Consider the following 13,640-nt stretch of genomic DNA (forward strand, 5'->3'; position numbering starts at 1 on the left):
CAGATGCGGACCTTTCCCAGGAAAATGTCCAAATTGCACAGTTAGATGTACACACATTCTTACAAGTACGAAAGGAGTGTACACTCATGACTTTGTAAATATATTCACGGATTCCCGGCCCGTCCCCGGATTCCTGACTATGGAACGCTGCCCTATTATCTGGTCACCTCACCAACGGCGCAAACATGCCCACACACGTCCCTCACTGAGGGGCCATATCCCGCCTAAATGGAGCCGGCAGGACTTTCCCTGTGCAAAGCTGCAACGGATTCTGCCCCATCTGCGTAGACTGCGCAGCGCGAAGTGGAAGATTCGTTCTGGACAGAGAGGAGGCACTCAGAGAGTAGCGACCCAGCCAGGAGCAGGGTCGTGAAGAGAAACCCTGTGGGGGCGGCGCTCGTTTGCAAGCCGGGTAAGGGAGCTGTGAAAGGACCGGCTTGGAGAAGTAGCAAAAAGGTCGTGGAGGCCAAACCCCTCTGGCTGGTCACTAATCGGCATTGCTCCAAGCCATCAGGCTTTACATGCCAGGTCCAACAGTGCTGCGACAAGGTGCCCTGTGACTGGGTGTGTGCAGTGGCTGGGCAGTGTTGCCTAGGTCACTGTGGGATGTGGGCTGCACGCGCCTACCATGCGGGCACAGGGCCCGCGCTGGCCGAACTCACCCACACTTATATAGGATGTGCGGGCAAGAGTGCCATCCATGTGTAGTATGTGGTCCTTCTTGTCCTTTAGAACGTGACCACCAGGAATCAGTCTGAACGTCAGCTCCCGAGCCCGATTCAAGGCAGGTGTGTGGCCGCTTCACTCACTGGGCGCACTCCTGAAGTTGCGGATCACGCCGTGCAGTGTGCACCACCGTACTGGGCGCAACACACACACACGCCCGTGCGCGCGCGCACACACACACGCACACACACACCACGGGGCGGGGGAAATAGTGGGGCTGGCGAAGAACGAAGACTGGGGTGGGGTGGTGGATTCAACCACAGGTGCGCCCAGACACTCCGACCCCCACACTCGTTGCTCCGAACTACTGAACTTGGGAGACGTACGCTCCGGAGAAACGGAAACAAACTCTTAAGAACGCGGCATAGAGCGGAGAGAGGATGCCGCTGTTTAGGATGAGGGAGACTTGGGTCTCCGGTACCGGATGCGGCGAAAATTCGTTGGGTCGCGGGTCACGGATTTGGGAACCGGGATCGGCCCACGCCGTGCCGCCCGGTGCTTGGAGGAAGATGCGCACACCTTCCTAGCCCCGAGCCTTTCCCGGCTGTCGGAGGGCTCAGGGCTGGATCCGGGACGCAGACAGATACTGGGCTGATTCCGGGCTTGCCGGGAACTCCACGTTCCTCCTGAGTCTTCCTGAGGGGTGGGGGGCGCGGGCTAAGAGGTCCCCGCGTTTCCCCAGCGCCAGGCCGCGTCCCACTCCCGCCCACGCCGGCCCCACCGGGGTTCTACCACCGCTCCACTCACCGGCTCCCGCCACCTGGGTTCGGCTCCAGGACCTCGGCCGCCCGCGCCTCCCGACTCGCCCGCCCACCGGCCTCTCTTTTCAGTCCCAGCAGGAGTGCAGGGGCCCCGGGCTGCGCTGCGGCCGAGAGCGGGGTCGGAGGCCAAGCTGGGGCGCGGGCCAGAGCGGCTGGGCCGCCAGGCGAGGAGAAGGAGGGCGCCCCCTCTCCTCTCGGGGCCGTGTCAATGCTTTGCACTTGGAGACTGCGTGCGGCTGGGGGTCCTTCCCCAGGGCTCTGGGACCCGGGCGCCCCCCGCCTCAGGCCCTTTCCGCGGGTCGGGTCGGCCCGCCGCGCTTTCGCGTCCGGGCGCAGGCAGCCGCCGGCGCGGGCGGCCGGGTGGGGGCCGGGGCAGGGGGAGGGGTCTCGGGGCCCGCTGGCCCGTCATTGGTTAATATTTTATTCTGTTGACATGTTTTCTTACTGCTGAGGCTTCCGACACCTTCTCCCCGGCCCCCCCTCCCGGCCGGAGCTTGGCTTGAGCTGTCAAAACCCCGCCCCCGGAGACCCACAATTGGTCCAAAAAGCGTAAAATCAGCAATCAAGGGGGGCCTGGCTCGTTAGCGCAGGGGATCCGAGCAGGGCAGGACATGTGAGATAGTCACAGTTTTCCAGAGATCACGACAAGATCTAACCAGTCGCGCGTGGTCCCCGGCGCCGGAGCGGGCCAGCCCAGCCCAGCCCCGCGCAGAGCCCCCGCCACCCCCGCGCCTAGAGCCCCGCGCCCCTCGCCGTGCGCCGGACGGGGAGCCGGGAGGAGCCGCCGCCGCGCCTGCCACCCGGGTCGCCCTTCCTCCGCGCGCGCCGCCGCCCGGGCCGGGGGTCCGAGCCGCGCGCCCCCGGCCCCGGCCCCTGGGCGCCTGGGCCGGATGTCCCGATGAGAGAGCCGGCGCTGGCGGCCAGCGCCATGGCTTACCACCCGTTCCACGCGCCACGGCCGGCCGACTTCCCCATGTCCGCCTTCCTGGCGGCGGCGCAGCCCTCCTTCTTCCCGGCGCTCGCACTGCCGCCCGGCGCGCTGGCCAAGCCGCTGCCCGACCCGGGCCTGGCGGGGGCGGCGGCGGCGGCGGCCGCGGCGGCGGCGGCGGCCGAGGCGGGGCTGCACGTCTCGGCACTCGGCCCGCACCCTCCCGCCGCGCATCTGCGCTCGCTTAAGAGCCTGGAGCCCGAGGACGAGGTGGAGGACGACCCCAAGGTGACGCTGGAGGCCAAGGAGCTGTGGGACCAGTTCCACAAGCTGGGCACCGAGATGGTCATCACCAAGTCCGGGAGGTAGGGCGGCTGGCTGGCCGGCGGGCATGCAGGCGGGAGGGCAGCCTGGGGGACCCGACAGCACCCACCGGCGCCGACCCGCCGCTCCCGGCTCCGGCCGGGCGCCACGCTTAGCTCCCACAGACAACCAAGTTGACTTTTCTCATTTAGCACTGAGCGAATTTTTTAAAACTAAAACACCAAAGTTCCCCGAATGAAACAAAACGAAAACACGCTCCTAAATAATAGTCCCAACCTTTCTGAGTCTCAAAGCCGAGGAGGCCCTGCCGCTCGGCCGGGCGGGTCTCCGAGATCTCGGCTGCGGCTCCTCAGCCCTGCCGCTTGGCTCTCCTGCCTCCGGGTCTGACTCTCGGAGCTCTGGGGAGATGCAGCATCTCCCGGACTGTCCTCTGACCCGGGAACCCAGAATGAAACTCACACCATGCTAGGCCCAGGCTGGCCAGCGGATTCCAGCCCGCCATTCCGTTCTGGCAGTGAGCCCCAAGCGGGCCCAGCTGCAGCCTGACCTGGGCTGGGAGCCTTGTGCAGGCCCAAGGAGTGAGAAGCCCCCTACTCCCACACTGCTCCAGCCTTAAAGACTGAAGAAAATCACAGTTCCGAGCCCCTCCACCGTTCGACTCAGCCATCAAGAATCCAGGCCTCAGGTTCACCCTCTTCCCCCGAAGCGCAAGGTTCTCCTTCGGCTGTAACCCAGTTCCCCAAGCAAACATCTTCTGGTTTTATTTTTGGGAGTTGCAGTCCCAGTGGGCATATCCCCCGAATGAATTTGGGGGAGATTCAAAAGAAGCAGGTGTATTTCTAGGGGGCCTGGGTTTTCTGGACATTGACTTTCATCTCAGATGAGGGAGAAAGACAGTCACCAGACCTGAGGATGTGAGAATAGGGCCCATGGGAAACCATATAATAAGAGAGGGTTTGACCAGCAGAAATGGGCTCCCCCAGGAATAACAACCACAGGTGGGGTCTCCCAGGCAGTCATATGAGGGCAGAGGAGCGACAACAGGGAAACTCAGATGGGGAAGTTCCTGGCAATAGTGTATGCCTGGAGTGGGGTCCTCAGACATAAAACCGGGTTCCACGGAGTCTTCCCCTTTCCCTTTCTCGCAGGCGGATGTTTCCTCCCTTCAAGGTGCGAGTCAGCGGCCTGGACAAGAAGGCCAAATACATCTTGCTGATGGACATTGTGGCCGCTGATGATTGCCGGTATAAGTTCCATAACTCGCGCTGGATGGTGGCGGGCAAGGCCGACCCAGAGATGCCCAAACGCATGTACATCCACCCGGACAGCCCAGCCACAGGAGAGCAGTGGATGGCCAAGCCTGTGGCCTTCCACAAGCTGAAACTGACCAACAACATCTCCGACAAGCATGGCTTCGTGAGTGCTGAGCAGGCGCAGGAAAGGGGGTCGGACACTGCATCCGGCTCCGCAGGGGGTGGGGGCGGGAGAGCAGGCTGCAGGATTCCCCAGAGGGGAGCGCTGGCCGAACCCTCAGAGTGCCCCTGCTCGGGTCACTGCCCTGTGGCCCATGCTGACTGAGCCTGGGCCCAGAGGGCTTCGTTCTCCAGGCCTGGGGAATGAAGGGGTTGTGGGGCGGCCAGCTTCAGGCTGCTCACGATCTCGGCTGGGGTCCGGCCTTCCAAAGCTCTTCCTAGAGCCCAGCGGGAGGCAGGTGTGACCGGTACTCATTTGTGCAGCCTGTGTTCTTTAACTGCTGAGTTTGGAAGTCCTGTCCCCGACCTCAGCTTTTCTTCACACTTTCCCTTGACCAATGTCCCCATTTCCCCTTCAAACTGGGAGATTCAAAAGTTAAACCAGTCCCCTTCACATCCTAAGACTCCTTTCTCTCCTCCTACAGGCAGATGCCCCACCAGGAGGAGGGAGTTTTGGGGGTTCTCTCAGTTTCTTCCTGAGCCAGGCCCCCCGCAGTGAATGGGAGGGGGGAGTTGGGGCAAAAGGGACTGCCCATTGCTGAGCCCCTGGAAGGTCCAAATCTTCTGTCCGTGGAGTTACTAGGGGCTTAGCAATGATTCCAGGAAGAGAGGTTAAGAGTGGAGTTTTATTGGGTTTTTATTTTGTTTTATTTGTTTTCAACTGGGATACATTTTTTAAGTGGAGAGAGAAAGAAACTGCAATAAAGAAAACTGAGGGGAAAAAATAGAAGAAAAAGAAATATAGGCAAGAAAAAGAGCAGAGAACACAGGAGAAAATCGCCAAGGAGGGGATGGAGGAGGCAGACGAAGAAAGACAGAGAGACTTGGAAAGAGGTGGGACTCCCAGGGAGTAGAAATGCTGGGGCCAAAGCCTGGGGGCTGCCGACTGACCCGCACCCTCCCCACAGACGATCCTGAACTCCATGCACAAGTACCAACCGCGCTTCCACATCGTGAGAGCGAACGACATCCTGAAGCTGCCCTACAGCACCTTCCGAACCTACGTGTTCCCTGAGACCGACTTCATCGCGGTCACTGCCTACCAGAACGACAAGGTGCGCTGCGTGGGCAGCGGGTCCAGTCCCTGCACTGATACCCCCTTACACCTGCAGGCTCCAAATCTTCACTCACCACCACCCCCCCACTCAGCCCCCAGGACCCACCCTGCACCCTCACAGCTCCCTCCCCAGCACCAAGTCTTGCACTGTAAGCGCAGCACCCACTGAAATCCCCAGGCTCCCTCCCAGTTCCGCAATGCGCACACACAGGTTCCCCGGCCGGGGGAACAGCTGGGCGCTCGTTGGGGTGGGGATGTTTACTTAGCAATTAGCAGAGACCCCCGGACCGCGCTGACATTTTTACATTTTATTCGTTTATTTCTTGGCTCAGAGATGGGGATTTAAATGAAGAGAGGGAGCCGGAGGCAATCTACCCTGGCTTCTCGGAGGCTGGGAAACCAGCGAGAGAAACCTAGGGCAGAGGGTGGGACAGGTGACACAGGTTCCCAAAGTTCCCCTCCCCCATCCGTCCAGGCCCTGAACCCTTTGGGAAGTGTTTAGAGACTTTTCCTTTAAGTTAAAGGGGTTTTTCTTCTTGCTGCTTTTCTACGCCCTCTCTCTAGAGGGGCGGAGAAGCACTCCCTCTGGGCCTGTGCCCATGTGTACCCCTCTCCGGAGAGTGTCCAAGTGCTCAACCGGTCATTCTTTTTGTCTTTGTGAAACGATGTGTATGCGGGTAGGCGGGCAACCTTTTGGGCGCCTTGGGTACGTGTGGAGGTGTGTGGATTCCTTTGGTTCCGTGGCACGTGTTTGTTTTGTCTGTGTATACTTGCGTGTGCGTGGGCCCGTGACTGTGATTTTCGCCTGTGGCGTGGACCAGCATGTGCTCTGCTGTCCCTGTGCGCGCCTGCTCCTACGCCGGGTTTGTTTAACCTGAGTGACCGAGCGGGCCCGGGTGCATGCTTAGGCAGATCCCGACTCTGCGCACAGCTCTGGGCTTGTGTGTGCAAGATAAGAGAATACGCCTCGAATGAAGTTTTTGGAGGAGGAGAGACCCTGTGCCTTCCCGCGAGGCCCGCCAGCCGGCCTCACCTCGCCTTCCGGCTGGGAGCGCCCTGTCCCAGGCGGGCGGGTACCAGGTGGCCCTTCGCCGGGCTCTCCTCCGCGCCGGCAGCCTCTGACCTCGGGGTGCCCCAGGCCAGGCTGGAGGAGCCGCTTCCTGACCTGGCGCCGCCTCCTCGGTCCCCCGCAGATCACGCAGCTGAAGATCGACAACAACCCGTTTGCCAAGGGCTTCCGCGACACCGGGAATGGGCGGCGGGAGAAAAGGTGAGGGGCGAGCCGGGCGGCTCTGGGGAGGGTGCCTGAGCGAGCAGGCCGCGGGGTTGTGTGCGCGCGCCTCTGACCCGCTCCCTCGGCTCATCCCCAGGAAGCAGCTAACGCTGCCGTCCCTGCGCCTGTACGAGGAACACTGCAAGCCCGAGCGCGACGGCGCGGAGTCGGACGCCTCGTCTTGCGACCCCGCCCCCGCGCGGGAACAGCCACCCTCCCCGGGGTCAGCGCCTAGCCCCCTGCGCCTGCATCGGACCCGAGGTAAGGGTCGAGTAGTCGGACCGGGGGGGTGGAGGAAGGACGGAGGGGAGGGTCTCCTCCGGGGGCCCGGCTGGCTCTTTGCTGAGCGTCGGGTAACCGGGTAACCTTAGGGCCCGGGGGAAGCGTCAGCACTGTGTCTGGGTTGGGGCATCCGACCCAGGCCTTCCCTGGGAGGGTGGTCCCCGATAGCTAGAAGATCTGGCTGGACTCCGAGCCAGGCCCCGGGTGCTGTGTGACTCTGGGAGTGAGTTTCCTTTACATGGCTCAGTTTCTCCAACAGTAATATGGGGCCTTAAATTAGGTGACGTGCAGCTGCCCCCTGCCCGACGAGGAGCTAGAAGCTCCTTGGATGCGGCTTCCCTGAGAGCGGGGCTTTCCCAGTCTCTCCGACCCAGCCCAGACGCGGGGGAGGCCTCGCTGGTGTATCTTCCCGGGCTCCTGTGACCTCGCGCGTCCTCTCTCCCCGCAGCCGAGGAGAAGTCGTGTGCCGCGGACAGCGACCCAGAGCCGGAGAGGCTGAGCGAGGAGCGCGCGGGGCCGGCGCTAGGCCGCAGCCCGGCCCTGGACAGCGGCAGCCCCCCTCGCTTGACCGAACCTGAGCGCACCCGGGAGCGGCGCAGCCCCGAGAGGGGCAAGGAGCCGTCCGAGAGCGGCGGGGACGGCCCATTTGGCCTGCGGAGCCTGGAGAAGGAGCGCGCCGAAGCGAGGCGGAAGGACGACGGGCGCAAGGAGGCGGGCGAGGGCAAGGAGCCGGGCCTGGCGCCACTGGTGGTGCAGACGGACAGTGCGTCCCCCCTGGGCGCCGGACACCTGCCGGGCCTGGCTTTCTCTGGCCATCTGCACGGGCAGCAGTTCTTCGGGCCGCTGGGGGCCGGCCAGCCGCTCTTCTTGCACCCGGGACAGTTCGCCATGGGCCCCGGAGCCTTCTCCGCCATGGGCATGGGTCACCTGCTGGCCTCGGTGGCGGGCGGCGGCGGCAGTGGTGGAGGAGGCGGGCCAGGGACCGCCACCGGGCTGGACGCAGGCGGGCTGGGTCCCGCGGCCAGCGCGGCAAACACCGCCGCGCCCTTCCCTTTCCACCTCTCCCAGCACATGCTGGCATCTCAGGTAAGGCCTGTGATCGGGAGGGAGAAAGAGTGAGGTGGGCATAAGGCCTGAGGGCGCCATGGGTGCTCTGAGTTCCCAGCCAGCAATGACTCTGTCCTGGGGAGACCCGACAAACACTCTCCAGGATGCCTAGATTCAGGGGAGACTAAGACTGTAGGTCTAGGGTCTGGCCAGGACACTGTTTCTTACTTGTGTCTGACTCTTGACAAGTCCCTGACCCTCTTTGGGGTTCCTTCCCTATGCCTTAAGCACAGAGTGGCACCCATTAGACTCTTCCTCTGACAGACTGGATTTGCTTCTGACGTTGGGAAGGCCGCTTTCCTGGCCTCAGGACACTTCTTTTGGAGGCAAAAGCTCTTGGCTCACTGTCAGTCCCTGAAAGGCTATGATGCCTGGAAAAAGGGAGTAGAAAAATTTGCAGTATTTTCTGGACAACTGACCGCCACAAAGACCCACCTCTCAGATGCCTCTGGCTCCTTTCAAGCCCTCTAGGAAGTCCTCTGACCTGACAAAGGACAGGGCTGTTCCTTCCCCCCACCTTGGGTCTCCCAACTCCGTCAGCCACATATCTCAGGAAAGAGGAGTTCAGTTCCCCAGGTCCAGGCTGAAATCCTGAGCTCCCAGGGGAGACTTTCTGAAACTGGCCAGCAGCAAAATGCGGAGATCCAATGGGGAGAGCAGCGGTCTCTGGTTGTTTGGGTGGAATATTCCCTGTGGAAAGATTTGGAATCTCTACATTCATTTTCTTCCCTCTGAGGTTTCTGGCAAAGTGAACCCTTGAGATCTTATCTTAAGGGAGGGAAAATAGGAGTTCAGGTCTGAGAAGACTCCTTTGGTTCCGAAGCAAATATTTTTAAGAGGGGGAAGGGGTTTCTGAAATGGGTTTTTAACAGAGCTCAGTGTCAGGGATGTGTGGAGTGAGTGAAGCACTCACATCACGTATGTGTGGCTCTGAGATGGCAAGGAAGCCTCGGGGAAAATGGAACGTAGGGCCTGGAGGTTTAACCTACATCCTTGATTCTGTGTATATGTGAATGCCTCCTCCCCAGCATGGGCGTCCGAGAGGTTGTGCGGAAGCCAGCCTTCCAGATACAGCCTGGGCCACAGGTGCAGGGCCAGGTGGAGAATACCCAGCACTCAGGAGGCTTCATGCTAGTGGTTAAGTTCCTGAACCAGGGTTGCCTGACCCTAGCCCTCAGGTAGAGCCAATTTTGGGGAGATCTGAAGCCTCCCTCCTTCCTCCCCACCTGAGATGCCAGGACTGAATGCCCAGTAGGGCTTGACCTTTTTGGGAAGGATGTTTGCTTATTCCTGACTAAGCTACTTCTTTCCTTCTCCCTGCCTGAGCCAGGCCTGAGGCTCCCTGGAAGCCCAGCGCAATCAGCTCCCTGCACTCCTCCCCATACCTCCATACTCCGGGGAGGGAGCCATTATCTCAAAGGTCAGCTAATCCAAAAGTCAGGCCTCATGGACTCAGACGGTGTTTGTCTGGGGTTTCCTGGCTACTGTGCTCTCCACAGGCAGACTTTGCATTCCTTCCTCAGCTGCCACTGAGGAGGGGCCAGGAGTTCTCTGTAGAATATCCAGGCCAGTTTATAAATGGATTGGCATCTATGCTCTTCTCCTGGCCCAGGCAGGAGATCCCTGGGCAGTCAGGCAGGTAAAAGGAGAATTTATAGGGCTCCTCCCCTCTCCTGCCTGTGCTTCCTCAGTCCTTTGGGGGCACCTCCAGAAAGAAGGGCTGGGGAAGACAGTGTTCTAAGTGAGCAGAACTTCCCAAGACAGCCAAACCTGCCTGCTTGCCACCTGGCTCTCTGCCTGCCCAGTTTCCTGCCTCCAGGCCTTTGCCCATGCTAGTGCAGCCACCTGGCATGTCTTTCCCTCACTCTTACTGTAATACCTGGCCCAGAGCTTGATGGCGCCAGACCTTTGCATCATACTCAGAAATGAGCGCCCTTCTACCTGGGGTTGACCGCAGCACATCGGCTCATGCCTACCTGCGCTGCTTGGGGTTCCGGTTCTGGGAGCTCTGGGCTTATATTCCTAGAAACGTAGGGCAGGGATGCCTGGGGTAGCACCACCCCCAGCACCCAGCTTACCCTCGGAACACCTCCGGCAGGATGCCTAACCCTTGTCTTGTTCTGTTTCTTTCAGGGAATCCCAATGCCCACTTTCGGAGGCCTCTTCCCCTACCCCTACACGTACATGGCAGCTGCTGCGGCCGCGGCGTCTGCTCTGCCCGCCACCAGTGCTGCGGCCGCAGCTGCCGCCGCCGCAGGCTCCCTGTCCCGGAGCCACTTTCTGGGCAGTGCCCGGCCCCGCCTGCGTTTCAGCCCCTACCAGATCCCGGTAACTATCCCGCCTAGCGCCAGCCTCCTCACCACTGGGCTGGCGGCGGAGGGCTCCAAGGCTGCAGGCGGCAGCAGCCGGGAGCCCAGCCCCCTGCCGGAGCTAGCTCTCCGGAAGGTTGGGGCCCCTTCCCGGGGTGCCCTGTCACCCAGCGGCTCAGCCAAAGAGGCGGCCAGTGAACTGCAGAGCATCCAGAGACTGGTGAGTGGGCTGGAGAGCCAGCGAGCCCTCTCCCCCGGCAGGGAGTCGCCCAAGTGAGGGGGCTGCCCAGCTGCTCCGCTGCCACGCAGACCTCCCGGGCTGCCTGCCCCTGCTGCTTGGGACGTGTACAGCACAGAATGGGTATTTATTTAAATAAAGGAGCAAAAGCAGGCTGCAGCAGCCGGAATAGAGGCCCGACCAGCCACCCGGGGCCTGGGACATTTCCCTGGGCCTCACAAGGAATCCGGCTGCCGGGAACACAGTCGCTTAGGAACCACTGGTCACGGGCCAGATCCGCTCCAGTGTCAAGGTGGTACTGGCCAGGGGCACCTCTGGGTCCTCCAGCGCTGTGGGGAGGCCTCGTCCTCCCGCCCATCTGTCTCTTCTAGAGCCAGAAGGTGCAGGAGTCAGGGATGGGAGCCTGGGAGAGAAGCCCAGAGCACCTAGTCTTGGGCCTGGACCGCTTGAGAATCTGCAGTGAGGGATGCTGGGCTCAGTGAAGACTGAAGTCAGTGTAGACTTGAGCTGGGAGGGACCTGTTCCTTTAGTCCTCCCACTTCTTCCCCCCAAAAAGACAGGCGCCCCTCCCACCCCTGGATCAGCGGAGGGAGTGGCACTTCGGCCTTGAGTCTCCAGGGGGGGAAAAAAAGATATTTATGAAATAAATGGTAATTTGTGTAAATAAGCTTTAAGGTTCCCAGAATATGCAAATTGGTATTAATTTATTCAAAGGTGTACATTGCGGTGTACATAATATCTAGAGATTAACTCATAGCATTTAAATTTTCTTTTCATTTTACATGAGCATCTATATTGTACAGGGCTGGTTGGGGGCGGGGGGGGTCCTTGGCTGCGGGAGAAGCCCCGAACCCCGGAGGAACTCCCACCCGCCAGCCCCTCGGCTCCCCCCCCCCCCCACGCCCGGGCTTTGCTCGCCCGGCCCGCGGGCTCCACCTCAGGTTTTCACTTTTCGCTACGGAGCGAGACGAAAAGACAAAAACGCGAGAAAACAATAAAACGCTGCAATGCGAAGTGAACGGCGCTGTGCGCTCTGTGGGCCGCGTGGGGCAGGGGGCGCAGCGAGTGCGTAGGGAGGGGCTGGAGGCGGGGACAAAACGTTGGGCGCCCCCTGCTCGGCAGCAGCTGCACGCCGGGAGCGGCAGCGGGCTGGGGCCGCGGGCGGAGCTGCGAGGCCGGGCGGCGCCGGCGAGGGCCGCGGGCTGGGCCGGGAGGCGCCGAGCAGCATCGAGCCCCCCGAGCTTCGCGCACGGGCAGCCTCCCGGGCCGGGGGCCGGGCTCCCTCTGCTGGCCGCTCGCCTCTGGCCGCCGCCCCAGCCACTCCGCACGGGGATTCCGGGCTCCCTCTCTGGGGCTCCGGAGTGGAAACGCAAGCCCTTTAAGCGCCTCTGGGGAGCTGGAGCTGGGAAGATGGCTGCACCCTACGCCCTCTCTCCGTTTAAGGAGCTTGGCCGAGGTGCACCCAAAACCTCGGGCGCTAGAATCCTTTTCCATCTCTCTGCCTCCCGAACCTCAAAAAGAAATTATTCTCGGGGCGCCTGGCTGGCTCAGTCGGTAGAGCATGCGACCCTTGATCTCGGGGTTCTGAGTTGGGACCCCTGTGGGTGTAGAGATTACTTAGCAAAAAAGAAGAGGAAAGAAACATTTCTCCTTGTCAGGCTTGCTGACTAGAGTGTCAGAATCTAACCTGAGAGTTCTCCCGTCTAACTCATCTAGCTCTCTCTTGGGGGTGTAGGGAGTGTGGCTCCATAGGCTACTACCTCTCCTGGTCAGTTTTCCCTGGTATAATAAAGGGCTCGGCTGGGGTGTCCCCGGGAGTCCCACCGTGTTTGTCTCCATCAGGCACGTTCTTCCCCGCGGCCTGCTTCTGCACGGACAGCTGCTGCCCATCCTCTGAGCTCACCTGTGCTTCATTCAGCCAACAGGTGTCTCCAGTCCCAAATCCTAGTAGTGGGCAGGGGTGGGAGATGGGCGGTTTCTCCTTTAACCCACCTTTGGGCCCATCTATTTATGCCTCACGGGGCGGCCATCTCCTTCCTTTAAGCCTTTAACTCCCCTTTAAGCCTTTAACTCCCAAGTCCGTGCAACCCAGGACGAACACACTGCCTGCCCACCTAGGGCACTTTGGGGGCGGGAAGCACGGGTCCCCAACTCACCAGGAACACCAGGAATGGTGAGATGAAGGACGGGTGAAGGTGGAATTGGGATCGACGGTATCCAGGCCTCCAAGTGCCGTGGACACCTCCGTGGGCCAACGCACTCGCAAGGAAAGAGAACCATGCCCGCCTCTCCCAGGTAGGAAGCTGGACACAAGCTACGCTGAATTCTGTGAGAGACTTGGCCAGCGAGGGCGTGAAAGGGCGCAGAAGCCAGTCCCAAGTCCCCAGAGGGTGGGTGGGCTGCTACTTCCCGGTCTCTGACCTTCCGCAGGCAGGACACAGAAGGGCTTGCCCCGGAACGGGGCTGGGCAGAGAGACCCTTTCTCAGCTCAAGTAGAATCCCTCGTGGCAGTGTGCTTATTCGAGGTCTCTTTGGGTGCGAAACGCCTCCCAAATTCGAAGAGCAGGGGCGCGTTCGCTTCTTCCGGGTTCTCCCTGCACGTCTAGGAAGGGAAATCGGCTAGAGCCCGCGAGTGCTCAGCAGGCTGCTGACGCCAGGGGGCAGCACCGACCTCAAGCCGCGTTAGGGGCCGCATGCGGAGGGGGGAACTCCAGGAGGGTCGCTGCAAACGCTAGGCAGGGCGGCCGGGTTGCGGCCGCATTGTCGCCGTGTTGTTGCCGCAGCACCCCATATGGGGTGGAGTGATACGGCAGGGCCTCGAGGGCCCCAGGCCCTGAGTGTTTGGGGAGTGGTCCCCCCATACCCCCACCGGCCAGTCTCCTCCCGGAGTCGCCCTCGCGGCGCTCCACTGGGTCGGAGCTGCGAACCTGAGTTCGGCTGCGGGAACCGCGCGGCTGGCCGCAGGGCCTTGTCCCAGGCAAAGACCAGGACGCTCCCTGGCGCAATCAAGCCGCCCACTTCCCCTTGCCTCACATCCCTTATTGTTCCTGGGGTCGCCAATTAGCCCAGGCGCCTCACGTCTCGCCGCTCTGGTGTCCCAAGGCCTTAACCCTTCTGGGCCTGGCACCAGAGGCCCTAGACGGCAGAACGGCTAGTGCGCGGA

General features: G+C 61.5%; 1 protein-coding gene across 1 annotated transcript; it reads left to right on the top strand.

The window, feature by feature from the left end:
- Positions 1 to 2,098: 2,098 nt before the first annotated feature.
- TBX2 (T-box transcription factor 2) lies at positions 2,099 to 11,488 on the top strand. Its single transcript, XM_045984138.1, has 7 exons — positions 2,099 to 2,780; positions 3,888 to 4,155; positions 5,120 to 5,266; positions 6,462 to 6,538; positions 6,639 to 6,802; positions 7,272 to 7,909; positions 10,064 to 11,488. The coding sequence occupies exons 1-7, from the start codon at positions 2,386 to 2,388 to the stop codon at positions 10,514 to 10,516; spliced, it is 2,142 nt and encodes a 713-aa protein (XP_045840094.1). The 5' UTR covers positions 2,099 to 2,385; the 3' UTR covers positions 10,517 to 11,488.
- The last annotated feature ends 2,152 nt before the right edge of the window (positions 11,489 to 13,640 follow it).

Source organism: Meles meles, chromosome 18 (assembly GCF_922984935.1).
Source record: "Meles meles chromosome 18, mMelMel3.1 paternal haplotype, whole genome shotgun sequence".
Classification (NCBI taxonomy): domain Eukaryota; kingdom Metazoa; phylum Chordata; class Mammalia; order Carnivora; family Mustelidae; genus Meles; species Meles meles.